This window comes from Cygnus atratus, chromosome 5, assembly GCF_013377495.2.
Source record: "Cygnus atratus isolate AKBS03 ecotype Queensland, Australia chromosome 5, CAtr_DNAZoo_HiC_assembly, whole genome shotgun sequence".
Classification (NCBI taxonomy): domain Eukaryota; kingdom Metazoa; phylum Chordata; class Aves; order Anseriformes; family Anatidae; genus Cygnus; species Cygnus atratus.
This window is the reverse complement of record NC_066366.1, coordinates 47,157,695-47,170,015: the sequence shown is the minus strand read 5'-3', so window position 1 is coordinate 47,170,015 and position 12,321 is coordinate 47,157,695. Positions and strand designations below refer to the sequence as shown.

The 12,321-nt window shown below is 39.6% G+C and overlaps 1 protein-coding gene across 1 annotated transcript in view; it reads left to right on the top strand.

The window, feature by feature from the left end:
* The window catches only part of KCNK10 (potassium two pore domain channel subfamily K member 10), a 64,411-nt gene that overhangs the window by 28,074 nt on the left and 24,016 nt on the right, over positions 1-12,321 (top strand). The window contains exons 3-4 of the mRNA XM_035539673.1: positions 6,115-6,232; positions 8,776-8,936. Of these exons, the coding sequence (XP_035395566.1) occupies positions 6,115-6,232; positions 8,776-8,936 (279 nt within the window). The remainder of the gene's footprint in view (positions 1-6,114; positions 6,233-8,775; positions 8,937-12,321) is intronic.

Below are 12,321 nucleotides of genomic sequence, written 5' to 3'. Positions count from 1 at the left end.
GGAAGAATCTTTTAAGGAGAAGAGGAAAGGAGTGTCTTTGCAAGGCTAGTAAAGAAAAAATTTACCCCTTTGCCCAAATTTCAATCTTTCAAAGTATTTTCCTTTGGAAAACCTGTAAGGAAGATGTATGGCACTGTATGACGAAGCTGTGAAAAATTCATTGTGGATAAGACATGCTTTCCAAATTGATCTCCGACAATCAATTGCAAATACTGGCACAGGTTGCACAAATGTGAATAGCCCTAATGATACTGCTATGTTCAGACCGTGAAGTTCATTCATAGACTTAATAAGTAATACGGTGATAAAAGCAGTGTAAATACCAAGGAAGATGCAAATCTAGATCAAAGGTATTTTAAATTTGTATTTATCTCTTGGGCTTAGTCCAGGTCTCTCTCTAATGCTAACACAATTACAGAGATTTTTTTCTCTGCCTATAAAGTGCAGTCTACATTGTCTCAAGTCACTTGAAGTGGAAGTTCTTACACTGTACACTTTTAAACCTAATTTCTGCTCCTGAAGACCTTTGCTGTGGTAGAAAAAATTAATTATTTAATGCCTCACGTGATCTACTACTTGGCACAGTGGTGAATGCCAGAATAAGCAAGTGATAAAATTAGGTGCTTTATCTCAGTACTTTTGAAGATGAGTTTTCTGAAGAGTGAGAGAGAAGGGAGATCTAGAACATGCTAAAAGAGAATGAAACTTCAGTTGCTTCAACTGACTTTAGCTGTATCTGTATTGTACCCATATGGAAAAATAACAGAAGGCAGCAAGGCTCAAGTGACTGGTCATATAGTTGGAAAAAACAAACAAACAAACATTACTATTACAGGTGCTAACATGATACTATGAAACTTTTTTGTTCTCATGGCATGGCATATGCTTATGACAAGCTGGGGTCAAAAAAGTCACCTTGCCTTTGTAATAATGCCCACTTGGAGGTTTGATGTGTTCTCAGAAAGATAATATGTCATCTCTAACTAGGAGAGGCATGCAGGAAGACTACAAACATGTTTTGGCAAAGTAATTCCTATGGACCTGACAAGGGTATTCACATTCTTTTTCTGTGTAGCCTGTGCGCCATGTATACGTAAAAGCTTTTGTAATGAGCTGTACTTTCATTATGAGCCCTGCACCTTGATGTAAGAGAGGGTGACTTGCTACTGTAAGAAGTTACTTAGGTTATTGGTGGCCTGTTTTCTTCTTCCTTCAGGGTTTCATTTAGGAGTATGAGTGACTGTAGTTAAAAATCTTTTTAAAAATAACCCACCTGGGAACTAAGTCATATTATCCATGTCCACTAATGACTACGGCAACTCTAATGAGTTAGTCTGAGTGAAAAGGAAGTGGAGTTGGAAATAAGTGAGTCAGACTTTACTGGCTAATTATATTAGTAAGAGTTTGTATCTTGGATAGGCACTTTTGATTAGTGTTCTGAACTACTTTTCCCCTGAAGGTAAGCAAGAGAGGGAACATCCTGTGAAGATATTGCAGTTTTCAGCTGCTCAGCAGGTTCACTAGAGTTATAAACCTGCTTGTCTTCTCAGGGTGTTGCATTGTAAAATGAAGAAAATTTGAATGCATTTCATGTGCTAGAAGACAGCTCTAGATGGAGCAGAAAAAAAAAAGTGTTTTGAGATAACTGTGGGGAAGATTTGCCTATTGCTGAAGACAGGAAAAGACTGTGCTGTGAAGAAAAACAATGGTAAATATCTGATTATTGAACCTTCTCCCTCTGCCTCTGGAGGCTGTCTTCTCTATGTCCCAACTTCCCTTCTGACCCTGATCTTTGTTATATGTCATTCACTCTAAAGTGATGTAAAGAAATAATTCAGATCTCTTGCATCATGTCTAAGTAGGTGCAGGCACCCTAGTTTGTGACTTCAGTCCAGAGATTGTAGTGCTTGTATAGGAGACAGACTGAGCCTAGGATGCTGCAGAACACTGCAGCTGTTCTGTAGCTGCATTGCTTCCAGAAATTAGCTAAGGCGTTTGCAGGGAGCTAAGCCCTCTGAACTTAGATCTCTGTGAATGTCCCTTGTTGAATGCTGTAGGTCTGCTATTCAGACTGATCCTTGGCACTGTTCTGGAACAGTGCATGCATGACAATCGAATCACTTTATAACTGTATGTAGATCACTATCTGGCTGATTGTTACCTAAAGACCTTTATAGGATAGGCAGAAATATATAAGGGATGGACTCTTAAAACCTATTACTTTTTATTATACCTGAAAAAAATTGCTGGGCTCAGTCCTTGGACAATTCTGTTGTGGAAAAGTGTGGGAGTTTATAATGAGGATCCCTTAATCACTGTATAAGGTGTAGTGAGAATGATGACTGAGAGATGTAGCGAGTATAGAGAAAAGTTATTAAGGAATTAGTCTTTAAAAGCTGCTTAGTAATGAGAAGCATCTTTATAATCATAACAGAGGAACATCTGAGCATGAAAGGCAATTGGAACAACCTTTTGTATGCGTGATAGGAATCTGCTTGGAAGAGAATTGTGGAGGGATATAATCATTATTGGATTAGCGTGATCTCTGTGGAGGGAAATTAATGTTACTAGAAAAAAAGATGACAAATTTTCTTTTCTGTTCTTACCAAATTCCTACCCTTGTATACACATGGGGTGCATCTTTTGAGTAGCTCAGCACTCAAGAATAGTATTGTGCTCATCCTCGGAAAAGATTTTTCTTCTTCGTGCTTGGTATGTACTGGAGAAATTAAAGAAACGTGAACAAATGAACCAGATAAAAGCATTTCTTTCCAGAGAAGCCAGAAACAGTCTGCATGATTCCTGTCTCCTCATCAACTGCAGTAGCTCCCAGCTATCTTGTTGCCTATGGGCATGACTCTAGACTTTTTCTTGAGCTAATTGTCTTAATTACTGATCGAGGTATTCACTCGTGTCAGAGAGGCTGAGGGAATTGTAGCACAGTAGACGTGGACCCCACCGCTGCCAGCCAGGGGCACGGCAGGCTGGGGGTGGCCAGGAACAGCACCCAGCCCAGGCTGTCAGACACCTCCCAGGGGATGGGGATGGTTGAGGCCAGGCCGTCACATCAGCCCGTGGGTCAGGGCCCAGCTCAGAGGAGCCTGTGGCAGGGCAGGGCACAGGCCTGCCCATGGCAGGCTGGAGCCCAGCACTCATAGCATTGCTGCGGCAGGGACTGACACGGTGAAACCCTGGCAGTTTCTGTTACTACAAGGAGAATATTCTTGAATTTACCCATAGACAAGAAATACTGTTTCGATCTTCTGTTCGGGGAGGAACTCAGGACATATGATGAGGAAAGTCCGTGTTCACTATGCACTTCACTGGACTTGGAGTCCTGTATATTAGGAACTAGACAGCCTACTGTGAGCGCATGCTTCATATCCTTTAAATATTACTGCCTGAATATTGACAGGTGGAACTGATTGTTCCAGATGGAGATGGAGTCTGGACTGAACTCTCTTTAGAAATACAGGACTTGGTCATCCCAGTATCATGACCTATGCTGGGCTTTTGCTGTGGGGTCTGCCTTCAGGCCCATATAAATTCATCAGACCAGGCCTTTTCAGTTACTGAGGGACTGCAGTGTGCTGATGCCTAAGGGGCCAAGAGTAAAATACACACCTGTACAATGATAGGGAACTGAACTCTGTTTTTTAAAATCAGTTTTTTTTTTTTTTGTTGTTGTTGTTTTTTTTTTTTAATAAAAATTGGATACTTGGATTTTCTTTGGTAATTTTGTCATTTCCCTCACTCCTATCTTGAACTGGCTTTAGAACACATCCATTACTCAAAAAGCAAGAGAGACAATTTCATCCCTTTTAGATATTTCATGTCATTGCCTTCCCTGGATAGGTGGCATTTCGTAAGAAAAGTTACCACTGATTAATAAATGTTCATTAAAGAAAGATTCATAAAAAGTATTTTAAAAGTTGTGCACTGTGTATGTAACTCCACTGGAGAAGGAAGAAGGGATCAGAAAAGGAGTAAGAGTGAAACTCTTTATAATGAGTTTATAGTGAAACTATAAAAATACCTGAAACAAGTAGTTTGAAATGCCTTGAATGTGGAGAGCTTGCTAACAGAGCTGTTAGCACTCTGGAAATTGGTTCTTCCCCTACTCCAGGATAAGGTGGCTCTTCAGGTTATGCTGCAAAGCCAGTCTGAATTTCCACAGATGGGAAACTTGTAAAATGTCATGGTCTATGTGAACTGGGAGAGTCTCGCCATTGATAGCGTCCTTGTTTGAGCTTTGTGCAACCCTTCATCTAGCAGGATACATCTGTGTAGCTGGACTCGTGGTGGTGGTGGTAGGGCAGTCTTTAATCATCACACGACCCCAAATTGCATATTTAAGGACTGTTAACTGCAGGGCTAGTCTGCTATTATTGCCTATTTCCTGTCCTCCTAGTAAATCCTTCACCATATACAAAATACCATGTGTTTAACAGATGCATTGGAGTAGACTATCCCAAGTTGGAAGTGACCCAGAAGGATCATTGAGTTCCACTCCTGGCTCCACACAGGACCATCCCAAAATCAGACCGTATGTCTGAGGGCATCGGCCAAATGCTTCTTGAATCCCGGCAGGCTCAGTGCTGTGACCACTGCCCTGGGGAGCCAGTGCCAGTGCCCAGCCTAGTTAGATATTTATAAATGAATGATGTCAGTCAAGATTTAAAGAAAAAATTGGTTTGTTCTGGATGATGAAGGGAGCCTGAGAAGTTCAAAGCTACCTAAGGCAATAGGACACTCCTTAACTTGAGCAGTTAGTGCTTGGCCCTAAAAGACTTGCTAAACTGTGTAAACTCAAATGTGCTTAAAGTGTTGTAATTAGCTCGATGACATTCACACACTCAAGGGGAAGGCAACCAGCATTCCTTGGCAGAAGTAAGGTGCCAGGGTAGCTGACAGCGTGTCACGGCCTATTTAAACAGGCAACCTGTCTGTTATGCTGATTTACGCTCTTCTGGGTAAACAAATAAATGATCTCTGCTTTCATAGCAGCTGCAGTATGCCAGCAACTGATACAGAAACCCTTTCAAAGGGTTTGGTCCTAAACACTTCCTTTCTCTATATCCCTATTTCTTTGAAGTATGGACAGGCACTGAGGAGCCCTGGCTTCCTGCCCACAGGAAATGCAACCAGTCCAGTCTGGAGTTTGCTCGTGCTGTAATTTCACAATCAGCTTAGCCTGACATGTAGCAGCACGACTGTGGAAAAGGGCTATCCTGTACTGATCTCCTTACAAACACCTAGTCTCTGTTCTTGTCCACGTGCCTCTTCTCCAACTTCTTTCCCTATAATGGCACTAGTGTTTGTGGGGCAATGTGATGAATAAACTGCAGAGCAGATTTGCTTATACTAGCCCAAGGAAATAGTATTTTTCAGCTGGTGTAGTTCTGTCTTCCTGGTGTAGATTCATGTTGGCTTAAGCTGACTTTGAAACTCACGTTAACTCACTGCTAGAAGGGGCATGAGTGACCCCTTCTTGTCAGCCATAGGATACTGGCAGAAGTCCTCTGTTCCCTCCATCTCCATTCTCCATCCCCCAATCCCTGATCACAAAGTTGTTTCATGATGCTTCCATAGCTATCCTATTTGTTCATTTTAAATGGCCTATATATATATATATATATTACTTTAGTTAGCATAAAATATAAATAACTTCATCAATTATTAATTATCTGGGAATTAAAATCCTTGGCTGACTTGCTTCAGTTGACTTCATGAATATTATTTGTATTTACCACCCTTCTTTCTGCTTCGAACGTCAGCTGTTCCCACTGGGGAATTTTTTTCCTTTGGCAGTTGCTGCTGCAAGAACAATATTTATGGATCTCTTTGTGGTTTTGGTCCTCTGCTTCTCAACTGCTTTGTATCTTTTTGTGATTTGTCTATAAATTGTGTCTTTCTTCCACCTTAATATCTATTTAGTTCAGTCATATATTCAGATGTTGCTTACAGAGTATGCTGCTATTACTTCAAGCAGGTATTAAAAAGTAAATCTAACCTGTTCCTGTGGTCCTATAACTTTATTTTTGGAGCCTATACTGACTTGCATAGGATACAGTAAGGCACGCATAAGGCTGATTTGTTGTCTTTTCTTTGCAGCATGCTATTGATGCAGATAATGCAGGAGTCAGTCCCATAGGAAATTCTTCTAACAACAGCAGTCACTGGGACCTCGGAAGTGCCTTTTTCTTTGCTGGAACAGTCATCACAACGATAGGTATGTTTATGCTTGTCTTTTAAAATACATGGTTACACTGAGACATTTGTCATGAAATAAATTTGAGGAATTGAGGATCACAAAGAGACGAAGTGATTTCTTTATTTCTGTACTAATTCTATATTTCTCTCAGTTCTCAGAAGGTGTGCCTCTGGTGTGTATTAGGGGCACTGAGCATCTGGGTAAATATTAGAAGCTGTTTCCATAATTAGGATAGAATAGCAATGCTGAACTGAAAACAAGTAGCACTGATGTAGCTAAGGTTTTATAACCCTTTTCTTAATGCTAATGCAGGTGGTCTTAATTTTCACTGAAAAGATCAAGAATTAGCACCAGATGAAATAACTGGTATATGCTTGTTGGGAATTTGACGTCTAATATTATAAGTTAATTTACCCATAAGAGTAACCTTCTTCCTAAGTAAATCAATTATGCTTATGCTCTGGTTTGTTATAAGCAATTCTTCTTATACCGTACTCCTTGTAAGTGGAACTGTAGTCACATAAGTATCACATCCTATTTTAAAATCCTACCTAGCTTTCATACTAATAATACTTTAATGGAAAGAATTCCATGAATCGTAGAAACATGTATATTTTTTGCCATTCTAGAATTTCTGGCCTTGAAATATTTTCACATTTGTCTCTATTACAGGAAAGGTGTTCTGACAAGCTCCATTTACGTTTCTTGAGCCACTCATTTTAGTAAATTCATTATTCAGGCCCTTGTCGTCTGTGTCCCGTATACGTTGTGCCCAATGTACTTAGCCTCTTGATCTCTGAATGCTCAGTTTAGATGTGCTCTGGTTTCTGTCCTGTCCTCTGTGTAGCAGTTCCTCTCTTGAAGGATATTTTGGAGCTGGGATTTCAGAAGATGGTCTGAAGGAAAAAAAAATAAACTGATAACATTGATGATAAGGTTAATCTCCTGATAATTTTATAGTGGTTTGATAATTTTAAGATGGATTTCAGTGCTGTCTTGGTTAAAGGTCAAGAGATGACATTATTCAGAAATCATGAGCTAATTTTTGCTTTTTATTTGCATTGCTTTTGAGTATTCTTCTGATTTAAATATGGGATAAAGTGCTTTTCTGTATTTTGACTGTGATGCACACACTGGTGACAGTATAGACAAATTATCTGACATAACCCTCCATTAAATTGCGAGAGTCTGACTGAATTCTTTAAGTTCTTTACACAGCTAATACAACAAAATGTCCTGTTGCTGTTGCAAGACTTGCTGTGGTGATCAGCCCAAACAGTGGAGTCTTGTACCTTTAGCTCAGTGGAGTCTTGTGCCTTTACTTTGTTGTCAGAGTGAGGGTGAAAGAGTGATCATATAGACTGTACTGCTTTGTGTGTTCCTCGATATACTAAGCTACATTACCATGTATTTTTAATGGCATCATAAAACCAGGGGGCGGAGATAAAGGAAACATTTCTGAATCAAATGTTTAGGAAACCCTCCCTAAATATTTGTTTACTCAATAGACCCAAGTGACAAGCTTTAAAATTACGTATTAAAATAAATGCCACTGTGTAGGCATAGTTTATGTAGGCATATTCATTGACATCTGCTATTTAAATAACTTATTGAAAAGAGCTTGGATTTTTGCCCATATTTGCTTTAAGTTCTCAATGAATGAGATTTTTATAGGCTGCATAAAGTCTACATATTGTGTCTGGGCATGAAAATGATTTTATTTTATCCATCAGAGCCCTGTTAGAGTTCCTGTTGTGCAGACACTCAGCAGACTACTTGGTCAACCTCAGTCCACTGGGTGGTGGCGCCTGTATTTTCTTGGACTTTTAGAAGAAATCTCGGATCACAGATGCAGCCATGAAAGGCACTGTGGGTGGAGGGATGGTGTCAGTGTAGCCCTTTCTCCATCCCATGACAGAGGGATGTATCCAGTGTCAGTGTTACAGACCTGGTTATTACAATCACGTTGTCTCTGGATCACCTTCAGATCAAACCATCTCTGGCCTGCAGTTAAAAAGGACTATACTATGTATTCCCCATATTCCTGTTCCTAAGTGCATTCTCCTTCCTTCCTGTATGTTGCACAGTCTTTCTGACAAATGCTTTCCTGTGGCTTTAAGAGGCAGTCCAAGCATGTTTGCTTTACACTAATCTGGGTGAGGACGGGTGAGGAAATTATGAACTAACCACTGAAAATGCATGTTGTCAGGTAAATCACACTCTTGTCAGGACATAATTGGCAGAGCCCTAGAGGAGCAGAAGAGTGCAGGCACCAGGCCAACAATGAGTGATTTTTGTGCCATGATAAGTCAAACTAGATTAATTAATCAAAAAACAACTTTAGGTAGGACCGGAATCTATAGAAAATATGGGTAACTGAGGCTACAAAGAAAGAACTAAATCTCAGTGGGTAGCTTGTCTGGGAAGTGACATCATGCCATGGGAAACCTGTAAATAAGAATTAGATTTGGAACAAAGGCATCTCTGCAGGAACAGCCCATTAGTTTTTCTAAAAAGGTGTGTATGAGGTCTGAGTTTCTGATCATTGTTTTTCTCTGCAGGGTATGGAAACATTGCCCCAAGCACTGTTGGAGGCAAGGTTTTCTGCATCTTGTATGCCATCTTTGGAATTCCACTGTTCGGCTTCTTGCTGGCTGGGATTGGAGACCAACTTGGAACCATCTTCGGGAAGGGTATTGCAAGGGTGGAAAAAGTGTTCAGAGTAAGCTCTCTCATTTTTTTTTGCTTGCATTGCATAACTTGCTTTTAATTCTGTTGCTGTTATCCGCAGTCCTTTTTACATGTTAGGTACCCTGAAGTATTTACATACCAAGCTGAGATGATGCTTAAGAGCCTTTGTAGTCAGTGGAGAGAAAAAGACTTGTCTAGGTGGTGATGCAGGGGTTATAGATTAGGCTCTGAATTTCCTTTTTGACGACCCAACGTTTTTCAGTGACTATAACCTATCTCTGAGGAATGTATCTACTGAGCTAGTTTCCTTACAAGGACTGGTTTAAAACAGCCTTAAAAACAAACACCACAGGTTACTTTTGACAAGTACATTTGTTCACTGGAAATAAAAAGAAGGTAGTATAACTTCTGGAGGAACAGGGATGCAGAGCAGGTTCTGACTGTATTTCTAATAAAGCCTAAGAGACATGGAAAGCAGGGTCACCCGGAGTAAATATGAGCTTGGGAAGAGAGGTGGTTGAGTAGTGAGTTACTTCCACTGCAAGAGGACAGATGTATTGGAGTAGATCTGCAACTGCAAGAACTGGCAAAATACCAATGTCTGGAATTGTCTTCAAGGTGTTTATCCACCCTTTGTACCTTGGGTACATCTTGCACTAGATTTCTATATTGATTTTCTAGAGTTGAGGAGCTCATGTAATTTCCCTTTGTGAAGCTGGTACCATCTATTTTTGGGTCTGTATCACCATAAGCAATTCTTTCGCAAGCACTGCCGCAGACCTGGCAAATGCTATTTTGCTAATTTGCCGATGGTTCACTTCAGGGATTCTCTCTTTGAAGCAGAACTTCTAGAAGTGACCTGTGTGATGGTTCCCTTGGAGGCGGCATAACTGGAGGTAAGTCTTTCCAGGGATGGAGTGGATGAAAAGCTGTCCAAACTGGTTAGTTTAATAGGCACCTATTTTTAAAACATTCCTACAGATGACAGCAAATGACTTGTAACTGTTTTTTTAAAGGAAATAATTGAGTATTAAACTGGAGTATGAGCAATTTCCCTTTTGATTAAGTTACTGTGAAGTGTCCCAGGCTAGCCATAAGGAGTGTCTCTCAGACTAAACGTGGAAAAGGTGACTGGTGATTAGGGGTGAGTAAGCATTTACATGCCTGACTGGAGAACACTTGAAAATGGCCTACATTTTCATGATCTGAAAATAAGGTTATTGAAAGGTGGCTCAGACTGGGCCTGCAAAAACAGAAGAATCCAAGATCACTAATTTTGTTTTAAGCTAGCTTTTTATTATACCTACTTCACCTCAAAGGAATCTTTGAAGCTTTCAGCCTGCTTCTGCCCGAGAAGCAGACTACAGGCTTGTAGTTATGATATGAACTAAGAGTCAGAAAATCTTTTAGTAATTCTCAGCTGTACTATTGGCTTTCTGGATGAGTTGGACAAAAAAAAACATTAAACTGTCAGCATGGTAGTTTACAAAGAAAAATAATACATGTTCTATTTGAAGCATTTTAAGATTCACAAATGAATGCCGATACTAATATTTCATGCAGAATATAGTCCTTTGGCACATAGTGTGAGTTCTTTTGGTACTCAAAGTATTCCTTCCTTTTCTTGAGTTAATGCAGTTGCTTGCTTTATATAACCACCCAAACTATTTCTTTTCTTCTTTGGTAGTCTGTCAGCTTCCAAAGCAATTTGGGGATCTGTGGTCCCCTTGTTTAGCTAAGATGTATTCACTCCTTTTACTTTGTTTCTCATAAATCTGTCATATCAGTTCTTTAGTGATTTGATGTACAGGGTTATATATCATTTCCTTCAATATTCCTGGTAATAAGGTTCAGCTATTTGAAATAGGCTTGAAGTAGTTTACAGTTTGCATGCATCTTAATAACTAGTATTATTATCAGTGGTTTAACTTTGTATGATTACTTACGTAACACCTGACATTATATATTATCATTAATATACTATACACAATGTATATATATTGTTAGCTAATGTAAATTATAACCATTATAAATTTAGTATTAATGTAAATTATTACATTGTGCTTACATTGCTAGACACCATATATGTTTGAATCTAATCAGAGAATCCAGAAGTGGAGTAACAGTACTTGATTTAATCATGGGCAGTGAACAAAATTTAGATCTATGTGTAGCTTTTGTTTCTCACTAGTTCAACATGCAAATCTTGTTTCTTACTTTGTCGCCACATGGAGTTCAAGTTCAAGATATTTGTCGGTGTAAAGCAACCTGCAACAACCTTTAAAGAGAGGACATAAAAATTAGCAGAATAGTTAGAATCTGAGACTAAGAGAAACAAATGTATGCCAAGGAGACATTAGAGCTAAGAAAATGTTGGGTGGTGTGCTTCATAAATCTTTTGAAGTTAGCTGAAGGGTCACTGACTGTGTATCAATAACTATCTAGTGATTTAATGTATTAAATTTCTGAAAGCTTTTAAGAAGTTTTCTCATCAAAACCTATAAGAAAATCAAGCTGTGATGAGGTAAGAGAGAAGGTCTCACACATCAGTAAGTCTCTGAAGGAGAAACGGAGATTAGATGTTAGCATTATTGGCGTGATTCAGCTGGAGTCCTTGTTGGAATCTTATTGTTTTGACAGAAATGGTCTGAAGTGATTCAGACAAGAGGATGAATATGCAGGTGACAGAGTCTGCAAATTGCATCTCTGGATATTTCAGGACATCTAAAATGAAAGCTGCAAAGGGATGATAAGATGATAAATGAAATCCAGTGTTGGCAATACAAAATAATGTATATTTCTTTAGTTTGAGGAAAGAAATCCTAATATATTCAGACAGGGATGGCATCTCATTTCACTATTTCAGAAGGGGTCTGGGATTACTATGGATGGCTCTTTGAAGATAACACTACAAAACTTACCTGCAGTTAGCAAGGGGACAAGTATCAGCAAAGGGATTCAGAACCAAATGGAAAAGACCATTCTGCTACTACACAAATCCATGGTGCACTTGCACCATGAGCATCATACTCAGTTCTAATCACCCCAGTTCAAAAAGCAATTCAGAGAAATGAAAAACAACACTAGGGTCTGCACCCACATGCCCTATAGCTGAGTCTCTAAGTTGGCATTCACTAGCTACCCATATTTCTTGCTTTCTAGTGGGTCCTTACCTCTCTAGTGAGTTCCTCATGGGTGATTTAGGACAGTCCTGCTTGTGCCCTTGTGGAAGGAAATGGGAAGAAACTGCATGTGTCCTGGATACTCTGTCAAGTTTCCATGTGCATATGCCTCAACATGTTGCTTCTGCTTGTCTTCAGTCACTTCAGTTTATCCCACACACCCTTACATATGCTACATGGCTGGCCTTGGGGCAGCCAAGAGTTTCTGAAATCCTTGCAGCTTTGTCATCGTCT